General features: G+C 40.8%; 1 protein-coding gene across 7 annotated transcripts in view; it reads left to right on the top strand.

Annotated features, from left to right (window-relative positions):
- ESYT2 (extended synaptotagmin 2) overlaps positions 1-17,726 on the top strand; it is an 81,407-nt gene that overhangs the window by 32,586 nt on the left and 31,095 nt on the right. For all 7 annotated transcript variants that reach the window (XM_057304401.1, XM_048213078.2, XM_057304400.1 and 4 more), the window contains exons 4-8: positions 623-699; positions 4,534-4,606; positions 4,850-4,939; positions 11,707-11,762; positions 16,822-16,942. In XM_057304401.1, the coding sequence (XP_057160384.1) occupies positions 623-699; positions 4,534-4,606; positions 4,850-4,939; positions 11,707-11,762; positions 16,822-16,942 (417 nt within the window). The remainder of the gene's footprint in view (positions 1-622; positions 700-4,533; positions 4,607-4,849; positions 4,940-11,706; positions 11,763-16,821; positions 16,943-17,726) is intronic.

Genomic DNA, 17,726 nt, shown 5'->3' with positions numbered 1-17,726 from the left:
AAGAGGTTGAGAACATTCCTAGAAGCAATCTCAAAGTAATAAAATGGGAGGGTTTGAAATGGTGTTACAGCTGGGTCCTTGAAACATGACATTTATTATAATCTGCCTTTTCTTTTTACAATCATGTTTCTATCATGTATCAGATTAAATTAAGATTAGATTAAAATTATACCTACAGCCAGTATTTTGATTTACTTAAAAGCCCTGTTTTTGTGAAAATTTTAAGAAATGAAAAATTATAAGACATAAAGGGAAAAAAAGGAAGTTATGTTTCAAACCATGTAAGAACAGAGTTAGAGGGAAAGGATCAGAGTAAATTGGAAGAAACAAAGGGCCACGGGGTTTGACCTTTAAGCGCTCACTGCACACCAGACACACTCCTTATGTCCTTCGATTTCACAGTAACGTCATTAGATAGATGCCATTATTATCCACACTTCACAGATGAGAACACTGGAGAACGAAGGCCTACTAACTTGCCCGAAGTGAAGCAGCTAGTATGCTGTGAAAGCAGTTTAGTCCCTGTAGCCTCGTGCTACGCTTGTTCTCATCCTATACTGTGTGTAAAGTTTGGGTTTATTTTTTAAATAAGTATTTTAAAATAAGCTGCCTCTTATTTCAGCCCCTTAGGATCAATGGTGTTAAAGTGTACACTGAAAATGTGGACAAAAGGCAAATTATTTTGGACCTTCAGATTAGGTAAGTTCTTATTTGTGTTATATTTGTGTCATAGTGAATGACCTGTAATGTCCTTTGGCTGTACCCATTAAAGTGGGAGATACAATGAGCATATTTCTTAGCTGATATTTGGTGGAATTTGACTAAATTGTTGAAGACCCACATTTATTTACTTTCTGTGTCTTGATTCCTGATAGCCTAGATAATTGCCAATCATAAGCATATTTAATTTAAAAAATTAAAGACACTACAAGAAAACTACAGACCCATATCTGTTATGAACACTGATGCCAAATTTCTCATCAAAATATTAGCAAACTGAATTCAGCAATGTATTAAAAGAATTATACACCATGACCAAGTGGGATTTATTCCCAGGATGCAAGGATCCTTCAACATAGACAAATGAATCAAGTGCCACGTTAACAGAATGGAGGGGAAAAAGCCACATGATCATTTCAGTTGATGTAGAAAAAACATTTGACAAAATTCATTATTTTTCCATGATAAAAACACTCAGCAAACGGGAAACAGAAGAAAACTACTTCAGCATAATAAAAGGCATATGTGAGGGGCGCCTGGCTGGTTCAGTTGGAGGAGAGTGTGACTCTTGTCTCGGGGTCATGAGTTCAAGCCCCACATTGGGTATAGTGATTACTTAAATAAATAAATATTTTTTAAAAAGGCATATGTGAGAAACCCCAGCAAACATCATCCTCATTGGTGCAAGACTAGGCTTTTCTTCCAAGATTAGGAGCAGCCATGTCCACTTCAACCACTTCCATTTAACATGGCACTGGAAGTCCTAGCCAGAGCCTCTAGGCAGGAATAAAAAGACAAGGCATCCAGGTTGGAAAGGAGGAAGTAAAATTGTCTCTGTTCGCATGTGATATGATCTTATATGTAGAAAACCCTTAGGATTCCACAAAAAAAACTAGTAGAACTAATAAATACAGCAAAGTAGCAGAACATAAAGTCAGCACACACAAGATCATTTCCATTCTGTATGCTAATAATGCACAGTCCAAAAATGAAATCAAGAAAGCAGTCTCGTTTACAACAGAGTCAGAAGGAATAAAACTCTTGGGAATTAACCAAGAAGGTGAAAGACTTGTACAAAGAAACTATAAAACACTGCTGAGAGTAACTATAGAAGACGTAAGTAGATGGAAGGCGTCCCACCCATGTTCTTCGTTTGGAAGACTTAATATTATTATATGTCAGCACTAAAAGCAATCTGTAGAATCAGCGCAATCCGTGTGATCACATGTCCAATGAGCGTTTAATATCTGAAGGTATAAAGAACTCCTGTACCTCAACAACACACAACCCAATTCAGATATGGACAAAAGGTCTTAAATAGACATTTCTCCCTAGAAGATGTACAAATGGGCAGCCAGCACATGAGAAGATGCTCCCCTCATCGGTAATCAGGGAGCTGCGAATCAAAACAGTGAGCCACCACCTCATACCCATTAGGGCAGCTGCTGTGAAACGAGAAAGCAGCAAGTGTTGGCATGGACGTGGAGAAACTGAACCCCTTGTGCAGTGTTGTTGGGAATGTAAAACGGTGCAGTTGCTGTCAGAACAGAAAAGTTGTTCCTCAAAAAGTTAAACAGAATTACCATAAGACCCTGCAATTCTGCTTCTGGGTCTGTTTCCAAAAGAACTGAAAACAAAGTTTCAAAGAGATGTCTGTACACCTACATTCGTAACACACAATAGCTGAAATGTGGAAGCAACCCAAGTGTTCATCGACAAATGAATGGGTGAGGAAAATGTGGTCTGTACGTGCAGTGGAATTTTAGTCACCTTTAAAAAAAAAAAAAGAATTCTTCATGGTGAGCATCAGGTGATTAAAATAAAAACTTAAAAAAAAAAAGGTGACTTTGGGATATAGCTGATTATCTAATACCATTCTAAAGCTAAAAAAAGAAAAGGCAATTCTGATAGATGCTACAACATGGATGAACCGTAAGGATGTTATGCTGAGTGAGGTAAGCCTGTCACAAAAAGACAAATACTGTATGATTCCACTTACATGAGGTACTTAGAGTGGTCAGACTCAGAGAGAAAGAAATTGGGGTGCTCGGCACCAGGGCCTGGGGGAGGAGGAATGGTAAGTGGTTTCATGGGGACAGAGTTTCAGTTCTATAAGATGGACGAGTCCTGGAGACGGTGGTGGTGATGGTCGCACAACAGGGTGAATGTGCTCGATGGCACTGAACTACACACAAATGGTGCACATGGTCCACTTTACGTTCTGTATATTTTGCCACAATAAAAAATAATTGGGAAAAAGATTAATTGACAGTCTGCCAGGTACCACACCTGCAGATAAAGGTGGTTTTGTTTAGTTCCTGTCCTCATTCTTTGTGAACTTGCTCATGGCTTCCTGCATCTCTGCGAGGCCTAGTAACACAGCTGTGTAAGGGGCAACTGCTGAAGTGTGTCCACTGACAGACTGGGTTCATAGTTTTGTTTCCTATTTTGATCCTTGACTAAGGATCCTTTTATTTTATAATGTTGTGTTTGAGCTTCTGAAGTGTATAAATGTAGTAAATGTACAGAGTTGGTACCAATTACCTTTATTTTAAAAAGGAGCATTGATTGCCTCTAATGATATGATGGAAAATTCTGCATCTTTAAAATATCAGGCATTGCTGCGAACCTTGTTGTCATCCGTGGGATAAAAGGAAGCTCCACTGTGTCTTCAGCTCAGCTGTACCCTGGGACTGTCCACTAGTCTGATAATGAGCTTCATGAGGATGGAAACCATGTTCTCATTCCAGCACCAAGAGAGGATTTCATGCACATTTCTTAAATAAACATTTGAATGCATCAGTTAATGGGTGGCATTGTGAAGACGCAGTCTGGCTTTCATGTTTTTAGCAGTCACAACAATGTATGCAGATTGTGCTGCTCAGATATTTAGGTCTCTAGAGTAAATCATTCCACTTTTTTATGTGTTCCAGACTGGGACTTTAATTAGGTTATAGGCGGTAGAGATGGGGAAGGAGTAGTTGGCATATATTAGGAAATAAAATGATCAGGTCTTAGGGTGAAGAAGAGGAAAGTTTTGAGCTGGTTTTTTAACAGCTAGATACAGAATCATGCTCCGTAAGAATAATCTATAGGTGCTGGCTTTCGCACCAGGACGTAAATATTGGAAGAATTCATCCCAGATGCCCTTCATTAGTATTTCACTTGTGTGCTTAGACACTCTCTTTCCAGCATTCATCAGACTGCCCCCAGATGTTCTCGCTTTTGAGGGTGGGAGTCAAATCACGGAGACCCCGCACAAAACAGATGATGTTTCATGTCCGTATTAATAGATGTAAGCCTGACATTCGGCATCATACTATATTCTTGTTTCGTTTGTTTCATTTTGTATTAATGATTGAAATGGCTTAATCACTGAGTAAAATTGGTGCCCCCAAAACGCATCATTTCTAACCTTTGATGTCACAGCTCTGGGGCGCTGTTGTTAGTTTTCTCACAACCAGGGAGCGTGGGCGCAAAATTTACTTCTGGTGAGATATAATCTAAGCTTTTTTTTTTAATGTTTTAAACCAACACAGTTGTATATAAAACAAATAAAAACTACATTCCAACCAGAGACTGATGCAGAAGTTGCACTTTGAGAAGTGATATGTGTAATCTGTGTGGCAATGTCGAATCTGCTAGCAGGGACATCTGCTATTCTGGACAGTAAAATACTCAGACATGGGGCTTAGGTTACAGTTTTGCCTACAGGCTGGTTTCGGTTGTTTTGCTATCATTTTACTTAGATTATATACCTTGCAGGTCTGTGGTGATTAAGAGGCAGTAATACAGAACTTTTTTCTTTGCTAGTTTTGTGGGAAACTGTGAGATTGACTTGGAGATCAAGCGATATTTTTGTAGAGCCGGTGTGCAAAGTATACAGGTAAGGTTTTTAAAGTTTCATAGTCTTCTAAAATTCTCTATGCTCTATTCAAAAAGTAAAGTGAAGTTTTTATTAACTCAGAATTTCTTTGAAGTTAAGTTTTTTATTTGTAGGTTATACTTGAGAGAAACATGAAGTCAGATGCTCAGAAGTCACTAAGATGATCATGTGTCCTCCTTGCATCAGTAGATGGCCTGTGGAATTGTCTTCTATGACATGTTTTGGTTTCCCATTTGAATTTAGATTCATGGTACGATGCGGGTGATCCTGGAACCGTTGATTGGAGACATGCCCCTAGTGGGAGCCTTGTCTGTCTTCTTCCTTAGGAAACCAGTAAGTCAACATTAATTTCATTTTTCCCATTAACTGACAAGGATGTGTAAAGCAGAGAAACATAATCTGTCCTTCTCTCACATTTCCCTTTTCTGATACATGAATCCTTTGAGTGTTTTTATACTTCTTATGCTCTTAATGGAGGGCTTCATCTCTTAATAGACAGCTTTTTTTTCCTGATTACGAAAAATAATATGTTTGTTACAGAAAATTGGAAAGCATAGACTTTTTTAAAAGTGTAGGTTGTAACTAACATTCAGCGCCTGTCACCAAGTGTGATTTATAGATATTTGCTCATCTAATCCTTATTAACTTTACAGTGAGTACTAACATAGTTTCCTTTTACTGACCAGGAACTGAGAGTCTAATTTGTCCAAATCACAAAACCAGTAAGTCGAGGAGCCTAGGCTGACAGAGTTGCTGTTCTCATACTAACCCGTAAGCCTCCTTGCAACCCCTGCCAACAAAGGCTGCTATCATTCGCATACAATGCCTCTCTGTCATGGTGTGTTTATATATGATTATTTATGGAATATATATATATTCCACATTTTCTTATAAGTAGTCAATACTTGTCATTATTAGCTCAAAAATAAGACAATAAAAATATCATTCCTACCTAGACTGACTCCTCACTTTAGCCCCTCCCCCTCCCTTTGACTCTTCCTAAGGTTCCCCCCTCACCTGGGTGGCTCCTTACCTACAAGCCTCTTCCTTGTGTGGATCCTACAGCCTCTGACTGGCTTCCTGCCTTGGCTCTGTCCTCAGTACGCTTCACCACTAGGGTTATCTTCCCAAGGTGCAAACTGACCCACTAGGGAGCATCTCTCCCTTGTAGACAGTCATCATGGTCTAGGTGGGCTCTCTCTCTAGCCTCATGTCCTGGCACTGCCCCTGATGAGCATACCGATTTCCAGCCACAGGGAGAAGTCATAATCCAAGGATAGTACCAACTGCCATCATCTCTCAACATCTCCCTTTGTCTTTTCCTGCTCCCAGAACACTGTCTTTGTCCCTTTGTGTAATCCCTTCCAAAGACACAGGTAGTTGGCTTCCCCTTGTGTTCCTGGTGCCATCCTGCCCCGTATGTTGTGGCATACTTCTTGTTAACTCTTTGAAAGCCACAGCCATATCTGTCTCCATACAGTTCAATAAATGTCTGATGGATGAATTGACCTGCTTCTCAGTTATCTTTTCATGATATGCCATTTTTATAACTTTTGTGAGTCCTTTTCGGAGGTACCATTAACATTATGTATAGTTTAAAACAGGAATATTAATTCTTACGATTTGATTTAAATAACTTAATACAAATTATTGTTGTTGGGTTTTTTAAAATATGGGTTTATTTAGACCAGACTACACGTGGTATTTTTTCTGTGTAAAAATGAGAGAATTAAGTGTCTTCACTTTTTTACCCCTAAAAGTACTTCTCTGATTTGCTTTTTATTGCTTAAATAACAGGCTTATTTTGAATGTATTTTAACTACATAAAACAGTAAAATTAAAAAAGGCATTAAAGAATCTCTGTATTAAAATTTAATGTATTAAAATTTTGAAAAATGAAGAGCTCCATAAAAGATTTAAAATTCGTGTCTTTTTTTCCCACATACCAGTTGTTTAAAAGCCATTATATGCTTAAGAAACTTCCTTCATTAATGAATATTAAAAACTAATCTTTAGTAGATGGCTAAGTATTTTTGATTTACAGGAAACTTTTTCACAATTAAAGACTTTTTTTCTGTTCAGAAAATAAATCCAAATCTTTAAGTCTCCCTCAAAACTTAGTAGTACTCTTCCTTAGGTTGGATCTTCCATAGGTATATTTACTTTAAAAATAACAGGGGCGCCTGGGTGGCTCAGTCATTAAGTGTACGCCTTCGGCTCAGGTCATGATCCTGGGACCCTCAGATGGAGCCCCTGAGTTGGGCTCCCTGCTCAGCAGGAAGCCTGCTTCTCCCTCTCCCGCCCCCCCCCCACCCGACTTGTGTTCCCTCTCTCGCTCTCTGTCAAATAAATAAAATCTTTAAAAAAAAAAAATTGTAATGTAACTTCCAAACAAAATCTTAGTGTCAGAAATGGATGAGGCTGTGAAAAGTTCGGAATCATTCATTTCCTTATATGGTGAGTAAAGTCGCCAAACATATGCTTTGGAGAGAAGGGAAATTTTTTTTTCCAGTTATTTTCGACTGGAAAATATGAGAACAGAACTCACTACTGGTTGCCAAGTAATTCTTCCTCACCCCTAAGGAAAAATACAGCTACAAAGATTTGGGGGTTTTTGGCTATCCAAATGATTTAGAAGAGTAGTGCCAGAGACTCTTTTTGAAACCTTTGCACATCTTTGTTCTTGTTGATTTGTTTCAGTTAGTTTTGATAATGTGCTACTTATTTATAAAAAAAAAAAGAATTTCTAAAGCAACAAATTTTCAGAGTACCGCGAAGGTGGTATGTATAATGGTTAAGTGACAGACTTGGGTTTCTCCAGTCTGGTCTTCCACACCTGGTTTTTGTCTTCTGACCGTATGCCTTGAACAGTTTTTTTAATCCTTCTGAGCCCAAGTCTCCCCGTCTGTGACACGGGGACTACTGCCTCGCAAGACGAAATGTCAGTAGATCTAAAAGAGTAGGTGCCTGGCTCATAGTAAGTCCTCAGAAATTAATTAAACCTACACATAGGTTTAGCATTCTGGTAGGTCTTAACACCAGAAGTCAAGTGTTGGTAAACACAAAAACTTGGGTGAAGGTTCTGGTAAGAGCGAGAACCAGCCAGTGTCTCCCCTTGGCTGTTTTGCAGGGAACTGGCCCACTCATGCTAACCTGACTGTTGAAACTGCCTCTGGCATACACTCGGAGGGGTGTTTCGGAATCCCCAGCTCTATTCCAAGAGCACAGATTAGCCTCAAGTAAATCTAGCAAGTTTCTTCCAGCGCTCATACAGAAGATGATCTGGGGCATGCCCACAGTGTGTTTATCCTAAGAGTGTCCTCCCCGCTAGCAGAGTCTTTGAACCACAGATTGCATTTCTCCATCTGTAAAAATGGAAATATCTTCCTTTTACAGTGACCATGAGAAGAACTTGAATCCTGTTAGCTATAGGTCCAGCAACCGAGATACCTTAATCAAAGGAAGGGAAGAAGGAAAGGCTGTACTTAAATGAAAATAGCATGTACTGCTCTCTCATGAAACCTACTGGAATGCAGAATTTAAACCCTGAGTGACTGTCACCCATGCCTGATGTGCCTTTGCTCCATTCTCTCTTCCCTCTGAGACTGGCTTCCTCTGTCCTCTAGTTCAAATGCGGGAAACAGAACTGCCAGTGCACTCAAGAGGTAGGGAGTCTTCCTGCCTTCCCTTCTTTGTTCCATCTGTGTCAGGTATGGACCCCTAGACTGGCTGGGAGGAGGAAGCTTGCAGTGTTTGGATCAGGCTCCTGGAAGCCAATTCCTTCAACCCTGTGTAGAAGGCAGCAGTGAGGTGGAGAGGCAGACAGGTCCACCAGAGTGTACCAGATTGGAGAGGGTGCACACTTAGACCACACATCAAGCACCTGGGAGCTTCGGAGGGGCTATTTATCCTGCCAGGTGTTCTTGGAGTTTCCTGGATTGTGGTTTGATATCTTTCATTAGGGGCGCCTGGGTGGCACAGCGGTTAAGCGTCTGCCTTCGGCTCAGGGCGTGATCCCGGTGTTCTGGGATCGAGCCCCACATCAGGCTCTTCCGCTATGAGCCTGCTTCTTCCTCTCCCACTCCCCCTGCTTGTGTTCCCTCTCTCACTGGCTGTCTCTATCTCTGTCGAATAAATAAATTTAAAAAAAAAAATCTTAAAAAAAAAAAAAGATATCTTTCATTATTTTGGATATTCTTGCCCTATCCCCATAGTTGGAACAAGGGAGCTCCCCACTGCTCTGACCTGTACTGGGTTTCAGGGCTAGCGCCCTTCCAAGTGACCTTGCCTTCTCCTTGTGCTTATGTCTTCGGTGGGTCTTAATGCAGGAGTGAGTCTGCATACCTGCCTCCAGGAATACAGGATCTAACAGGGCCTGGGATGGTGTCCTGCTCCCCCAGACTTAGAGGGTATTCTTCTCCTCTCCCCATCTGCAGTGAGCCTCCACCTATGTGTCCCTTTTCGCAGTGGCTTCTCTTCCTTACCATGGAAGGTGGAGTTTGGGTCTTTCCAGTAGCAGCTGCTCCCTCCCTGACCTCACCCCTGTAAGAAGTGTTTTCCCCAGTCTCTGTAGCACACACTGCTCAGCCCACCTACTGGGTTTCAGATGCCCTGTGACTGGATTTCAAAGGGCTTTCTCTGTCTCACCTGCACCTGGCCTTTAGCAATTAGGATTTAGCTAGAACCTCTCAGTTGCCCTGTGGTGGCCTTAGCCACTCTTGGAGCTGCCTCTGAGGAAGCATTTCAGGCTGGTGGCCCTGTCACCTCAGCTCTTTTTGTGCATTTGTGATGCTCTTGCCAGTTTTTTACATCCCAGCTGGAAGCTGGAAGTCCCAAGAGTTTCTTGGTCTTCACCACCAGTGAAAATTGACTGATTGAAAAACTCTGGAGAAGGGTGGGAGCCACCAGTCTGTATTTTTAGCAGACTTCCCAAGTGATTCGTGGTCTCTGCTGTACAATTTAACTCACCTAGAACACCTGGCATAGAGTAAGTGCCGAAATAAACAGTTGAACTCTACGTTTCACTACATACATCAGACCATGCATTCATGGAAAAGCAAAGAGGAGAAAGGCATGTCTGTTGTTTTCATGAAATACACAGATTCATTTGTGTTGTTCCAGTGCAAGTGTAACCACACTACTGATTCCATTTCTCCTAGGAGAACTGCAGCAGCCCAGAGAGGGGATTGGAAAACATCTGCATGCTCAGTTTCTCCCAGAGGTCTCCGTGGTCCCCGTGCAGTGGTTGGGGTGGGAACAGGGGACACTAAATTTAGTTGCTTTTCCCAAACACTGCCTTGCTCCCAGCCCTCTTGTGGCTTCTCCTTCTGTGTGCTCACTTTCCAGACCTCTCACACTTACTCATTCTCACATTCACACTCATTCTTCCTTGTGCTTTCACACTCACACTTGTTCTCACATACACTCACTTATTCTCATGTGCTCACGCTCACATGCTCACTTTCTCACACTCGTCCTCACACATGCTCTCACACTCACGCACTGGTTCACACACAAGCTCTCTCGCCCCTTTCTCGCCCCTCTTCCTGTCCCTGCTTCCCTTTGTTCAAGGACAGGCTAGCTCCTCCTTCAGGGCCTCCAATGGGTCCCTTCCCTGGGGACTTCTTTCTTGGCATTCACATCTCTTCTCAGACCCAGCTGAATCCTGTTCCTGCCTCCCTGGTGTTTGGTTTCTCTGAACTTGGGCGGCATTTAAATGTATCTCCTCATTTTGACAAGGGTCCTGAGAGTAAGCCCTCTGTCACCTGACACTTGATCATCTGTAGTTAAAGTCCCTTCCAGGGGACCCACCTTTGACAGGACCTCTCATTCATCTTTGAGTGTTTCCTGAGCTTTCTGATCCAACAAGATGCCACAGGTTCCTCTCGACAGTTTTTGCCCCAGTCCTGCAATCAGCCGCTTCTTCACAATCCCTTGGAAGATGTATTGAGAGGTCGTGATCAGGGTGCTGGCCAGTGCTGGTTGCCCCAGATTGCCATTGCTTCTACGGCTGTTCTTGGGGTGGGTGGGTATGAGGGCACCAGTAGGAGTTTTTACTGATATTTGCAATAAATTTGTATTTCATTTCTCTTATTCTAAAAAATCTTAGTCTTTCAGGACTTCTTTAAAAAAATTTTTTTCAGTTTTGGTTTATCCAGAAGAATCTTGACTCTTCTAGTTTGTATTTATTTATAACTATATACTTCCCAAAGGGATTTGAGCAGTTTTATTACTACAACTATATGGGTAATTGAGATCATGCAATTTCACTTAGCATTTCTTCTACAAATATAAAGTACAAGTAATTTTATTATGTGCAGTGTGCACTTTGATAAGAAAGCAGTTCTAATCAAGCTGTTTTTTTTTTACCCGTTTATATCCACTAAATGGAACCTTACCTTAGCCAACTATGTAGGAATTATTCTAAGTAAATACCCAAATAGCCACTAGAAAATTGAGCAGATAAAATACAAATGTTGACTGAGTGAATAGAACATGTTCCACTGATATCAGGAAAATGTAAATTGAAACAGATAAAGTACCATGTTTAAACTACCAAACGGACTGATTTTCAGTATCTGTTTTGGGGGAGGTATAAAAAAGAGAAATTATAAATATTCTTAGTGTCCATGAATAAGAGCAAAGGTATATAAATCATTAGATTTTTACCAGAGGATGCATACTAGGAAAAACAACATAAAAAAAGAGATAGCTCTCCATTTACCAACAAAGGACAATGACTGGTAGTTTACAAAGTGAAAAGCAAGGTGTAGGACAGTATTATGAACTAACGTATTTTGCTTATAAAGAAACCTGTATGGGGGCGCCTGGGTGGCACAGCGGTTAAGCGTCTGCCTTCGGCTCAGGGCGTGATCCCAGTGTTATGGGATCAAGCCCCACATCAGGCTCCTCCGCTACGAGCCTGCTTCTTCCTCTCCCACTCCCCCTGCTTGTGTTCCCTCTCTCGCTGGCTGTCTCTGTCTCTGTCAAATAAATAAATAAAATTAAAAAAAAAAAAAAAAAGAAAGAAACCTGTATGATTTGATTTGGTAATTGGAAATAATTTGGAAACTTAATATTTGCCCCTTTTTTTAAAACAGCTTATAGAAATAAACTGGACAGGACTGACTAATCTTCTTGATATCCCTGGATTAAAGTAAGTATGATGTCATGTCCTGTGGTTACTTGTTGGTGGTGTAATGTGCATTTCTGGTGTCATGAAAACAACACAGAACGGGTAAGGCCAGTGTCCACCAAGCAGAATCCGTGCCTCTCAGCAGGCTGTCGTGTGCTGATCAGGTGAAGACACTGGCTAGGCTCTGTTCTCCTGACTGCGTCTGAGACACTGGGACCAAGTGAGCAGAAGGAGAGTGGGTGAGGGTGTTAGAGTGGGTCACTCACCCTTCATTTTATTTTTCATTCATCATGAAGCATCTTTCCAGCTTTAGTGTTTTCTTTTTAACTTTTTATTTTTTTATTTTTATTTTTTTTAAGTAGACTCCATGCCCAACATGGTGTTTGAACTCATGACCCTGAAATCAAGAGTCACATGCTCTGCCAACTGAGCCAGCCAATTATCCCAAGCTTTGGTGTTTTAGAAAAGTAGCAGCCTTTTAATATTCTGCAAGTTAATTTTTAAATTTGGTTTTTCTTATTTTCTCAGAAAAATAAAGAAAACTTTAAAAATGAATATATGTTTCAGAACTAGCTCTTTGGGTTCTTTTCACGCTGTGCTACTGCCTCCCATGCCTCCAGCAGCTCCTCCACAGGGGGGTAAATGTATGTCCTAGACCTAGGAATGTGTAGGGTCACCCCAGGGCCTGGGTGCGAGAGCTGAGAAGCCTACAGTTTCTGCCTCACATCACTGGGAGTCCATTCATTATTCTGTAGCAATCTCACATCTAAAACATGAGGAAATATGCCCATAGTAAGCTTATGAAGCCATGAACGGCACATCCCTGCTGTGAGGAAAGTGAAGTCTTCCTCAGGTCACAACCATCCATCTCACCTGATGGGAGGTGACTGTTTGCAAAGGACCTATTACTTGTTGCCAAGCAGGAAGTTCTGGAAACCTGCCTTTGCTGTTTACTTTTGTAGTATTTGAAGGTTGAAATGCATTACCTATTGGTTACGGTTATACATGTTCCTAGTAGATAATGTTCCTAATCTGGGTTTTTTTCCTAAAATAGTTCCGAAATTAAATTGGTCTGTTTTTTTTCTATTTCTGTGTGTTTATGTCCCTAAAATGGCCATTAGAAAGAACTTCATATTGTTTCATTATCAGGGAAAATTTAGGACTTTAATAAAATGAGGCATAGTCCTAATAATAAAAATCTTTTTTAGGCACTGTGATTTTAATGGATATAGAAAGTTCTGTTATCTTTAAAAGATCTTTACAAAGAAAGGAGAACTTAAAGAATTGTTTGAGTACTCATTAGGGTACTTAGTTGCAAGCAACAAGCCCAACACAAGTGGTCTTAAATAAGAAAGTAAATAAATGAGTAGGGGGTGTTTGGTTGGCTCAGTTGGAGGAGTGTGTGACTCTTGGTCTTGGGGTCTTGAGATCAAGACCCACATTGAGTGTAGAGATAGCTTAAATAAATAAACTTAAAAAAAAGTAAATGAGTAAATAAATAGTATTTTTTAAGACAGCTTATTCATTTAGCCAACAAATGGGTATTGTACGTGCTCTGAGCCAGCCACTGTTCTTAGTGCTGTGGTGTAGCTGTGCACAGAGCAGTCACACCTGCTGCCACGTAGCTTCTGCTCCTGTGGCTCATCCCGAGCTCATGTCGCTGAGCAGGCTGGAGCGTTGTCAGGGTGGAGTCATGCACAGGCCGGTGTTGGTGTTCAAATGACGCCCTAAGGGCTCTCTGTCTCGCTCTGGACTCTGCTGTTCTCTGCATGGGTTGTTGTCAGGCGGGCCCTTGCTGCGGAGTAGCAGCTTCTAGCTTCTGTTCATGCCTAGTGACTTCAGTCTGAGAAGAACCTTATTCTGCTAGTTCCAGCAAAAGTTCCAGGGCTGACTTCTGTTTGTCCACCCATCCTTGGACAAACCCTGTGATTCTGATGATCATGTTTGGGTCTCTTGCCCACCCCCAGAGGAGGAACAGGGGGACCAGGGTAGGGATGTGGGAGAAGCAGAGGAAGAACTTTCACCAGTATTTTCTGTGGGAACGGATGCTGGTTAGCCAGCCAAATAACAAATCCCTGTTGCCATTTGGTGTAGAAAATGTGTTTGGGATGCGGGGGGAGAGGGTGGGCTTAGTCAGGGTGGATTTCAGCTTGGGTCATGATCTTGGGGTCATGGGATCGAGCCCTGCGTCAGGCTCTGTGCTCAGCGGGGAGCCTGCTTGAGGATTCTCTCTCTGAAATAAATAAATCTTTTTTTAAAAATGTGTTCTACTTTCCTCCTCTTATATCACAGGAGGACTGAAATAAACACGGGCTTGTCAAGCAGCTACCCTGTAAATAGCATTGTATTAGTTCCCTTACAGGGTGAGCCAGAGGGCATATGCTGCTTTTGGCAATCCTGCAGCTGGGGGAATCAGTTCTAAATCATTTATTTAAAAGAGAGGTACAGGGGGGCACCTGGGTGGCTCAGTCGGTGGAGCATGCGACTTTTTTTTAATTTTTTTTTATTATAATATGTTAGTCATCACACAGTACATCCCTGGTTTTTGATGTAAAGTTTGATGATTCATTAGTTGCGTATAACATCTAGGGTTTTTGAGTTCAAGCCCCATGTTGGGCATAGAGCCTACTAAAAAATAAAAATACGAAATAAAGTAAAAGGAATATATATATACACACACACACACACATATGTCTATATACATTGAGATACATACATATATACACTCCATTTTATTTAATGATATTTAATGATAATGACAGGTTCTCTTTATATAGTAATAGCTTTTAGCTATTTTATATATAGATTTCTATGCAAGTAGTATATAAAATATATATTCTTATAGTTAGTATATAGAAAAATATACATATCATTTAAAATATATTCTCATGTGTATTAGAAATATGGGGGGAAATACACACCAGTCAGAAACAAAGCTGTGGGGGCGCCTGTGTGGCTCAGTCGTTAAGCGTCTGCCTTCGGCTCAGGGCGTGATCCCGGCGTTGTGGGATCGAGCCCCGCATCAGGCTCTTCCACTGTGAGCCTGCTTTCTCTCCCACTCCCCCTGCTTGTGTTCCCTCTCTCTGGCTGTCTCTCTGTCAAATAAATAAATAAAATCTTTAAAAAAAAAAAAAAAAAAGAAAAGAAACAAAGCTGTGGTATAAAAGGTATATATAAAAAAATCTCTTAAATGAAATTATATATTAATACAGGATATATATAATTTATACAAAATTATGTTAAATTTATATAACAATTTATGTAATAAAATATATACATATATACTTAACATAAAATTTGAGCAGTGCTTTCCTACTCAAAGACTTTCTATCAAATCACAGCTATGGCGAGTTTTATGTTATAAAGGTAAATATTCAGTAACTGTGAACCTAACAAATCTTGCCTTGAGCTTTGCAAAATGAACATCTACATGCTGTATTCATTGATAAAAAACGGAACCCAAAGTATTATAAAGTAGCAGTAATACCTGAATTACTGCACTTGACCATAAATTTTGGCATTCCCTATATGTTTCAATGAAGAACCCTAAACTGAGTGGTAAAAGTATAAGAAGGGGTGAGAATTATGATAGAAACAAAACTAAGGTGATGAGCAGGCAGTTCCGAAGGACAAAGAAGACGACCCAAGAGCTGCTCTAGACCGTGACAGCAGCCAGGACAAACAGAGGGGCCAGCCATATGTCGATGCCCCAGGGAACGGTTAGGAGCAGCACTGCAGCCCTGGTAATTCAGGAGGAGACTGGGCATGTACACAATAGGATAGACAGGTGAGCAGGGATGAGGCACCAGAGTGGGCCTTCTGCTGCTTTCCTGGGTGTTAGGCCTCTCCGTCTGCATGGCTAGGGTTGGTGGTGAGGCAGTTGGCCTACCACCATAGCAGTTAAGGGATTCTTGAAAGCATATCATCAAAGGGTTTCCTGTTCCAGCAGATTTTTCAATGTAAACAAAACCAGTATTTGGGGGTGGGGGGAATAGCAAAGTAAGAATATGCTTAGTGACCATATATCCAGTGTCTGCCAGCTGAGACCCTGTCTCTTTAGGGTGTTAACATCTAATTCACTGACGTATTCATAAATAGAGCTGTGTTGTCTGTGGGGTTGTGGGTTTTTCAGTCTTTTTTCCATCTTGGACTGGGAAGTCCTAAGGTAAGACCCCTTCTCTTGTCATTGCATTTGGATACCCAGCTTTGAGCGAGTGTTCAGCTGTTAACGAATGATGGTGACTTTCACTCCTAGTGGGTATTTTTATATGTATGATTACTTTACGTATATCTATTAACAATTTTAACATCTGAGAAGTATTGGCAAGAAGTAAGATTCTCTTGCAACTTCTTAGTTCTGGTTAAAGGTGTTCTTCCACAGCAATGAAACTTCATTTAAGTATGCTTTCAAAAACATTGTCACATACATGTTACTTAATTCTCACATTTACCCCAAAGAATAGGCAAAATATGAAGTACATTTGTTTCTTTATCCTCCCCAATTTTATTCACATTACTGAGTTCTCTGTGCAGTGGTATATAGAATTTCAAAATTATTACAGTATTCAGTACGCAAATACAGTGTGAAGAGAGAATAAACTGTAAATTCTTTTACTTGATTGAAAGCTATGCAAAAATAATGAGAGAAATTTAATGTAAGGAACATGGAACGGGTAGATGGATGTTTGTTTCGGTATAATTTGCACTTTTCTGGCTGTTTGAAATATGCTAAAAAAACAAAATGTAATGTGTCTTACATTACGTTGATATAAGTCAATGATGAAGTCACACAGGAACATATGAAACATTATTTAGAATATTATGAAATGTAGCCAGAATATTACCATGTATTCTCAGCTATGTATCTCAGCTATACATATATCCCACATAGTAGTCACCATAGCTGTATTGCAGCTAAAGTTTTGAACTGCTGTCTTAAATATTGTCTTTGAGAAATTAGACAATTCTGACTTTGTAAATGGGGTGTTGTATCATGTTTGTGGTAAGTTTGCTGTTAAAGCGATAACTAGTGTTGATACGCCTGATAGTTGGTTTGTTCTTTTTACCACCCACCTCATAGTGGTTTGTCGGATACAATCATTCTGGATATAATATCAAACTACCTGGTGCTTCCCAATCGGATCACCGTTCCTCTAGTCAGTGAAGTTCAAATAGCTCAACTGCGGTTTCCTATACCAAAGGTAAGTTGCCTGAGCACCCATTAACACTTCCATAGGGAGAAGCTTATCACATACTTGGATGTTGTGACTTCACGTGGTTCTCTTAACGGTGACTTTGCCATATGGATCTTTTTTTTTTTTTTTAAGATTTTATTTATTTATTTGACAGAGAGAGACAGCCAGCGAGAGAGGGAACACCAGCAGGGGGAGTGGGAGAGGAAGAAGCAGGCTCATAGCAGAGGAGCCTGATGTGGGGCTCGATCCCAGGACCCTGGGATCACGCCCTGAGCTGAAGGCAGATGCTTAACGACTGAGCCACCCAGACATCCCTGCCATATGGATCTTGATGTGGTAGTTTGTTTTATCACACTCCTTAGGAGATTGGCCAGTGTGCATCACAGAGACTTCAGGGCTATTCTTAGACCTCAACCATGAATGTCCAGGGTGCTTATAAGGATTTAATTTTGCAAATATTATTGCAAGTCATAAAGGACTGCTGCGACAGCTTAGTTATCTCAGCACATACTGTTTGCATTATCAAAATGTAACAGCTTTATCTAGGTGATGGGCACTTTGTATAATGACTGGTACAGATTTTCTCTCAGCAGTGAGAGTGTGGTTACCTCTGGAGTCATTTCATAAGCACTGTGGCAGAAACAGTGCTGCTGTTAAAACTGCCCTGGATGGGATGGAAAGGGCAGGGCCTTGATCTCCGTCACGGCCCTGGGGTCTAACAGCAGCTTTGCTTTTTGGGCATATTACTTGGCTTGTGTGGACCTCAGTTTCTGTAAATTGGGGGTGATGC

Source organism: Ursus arctos, unplaced genomic scaffold (genome assembly GCF_023065955.2).
Source record: "Ursus arctos isolate Adak ecotype North America unplaced genomic scaffold, UrsArc2.0 scaffold_3, whole genome shotgun sequence".
Taxonomy (NCBI): Eukaryota; Metazoa; Chordata; class Mammalia; order Carnivora; family Ursidae; genus Ursus; species Ursus arctos.
This window is presented reverse-complemented; position numbering and strand designations above follow the sequence as displayed.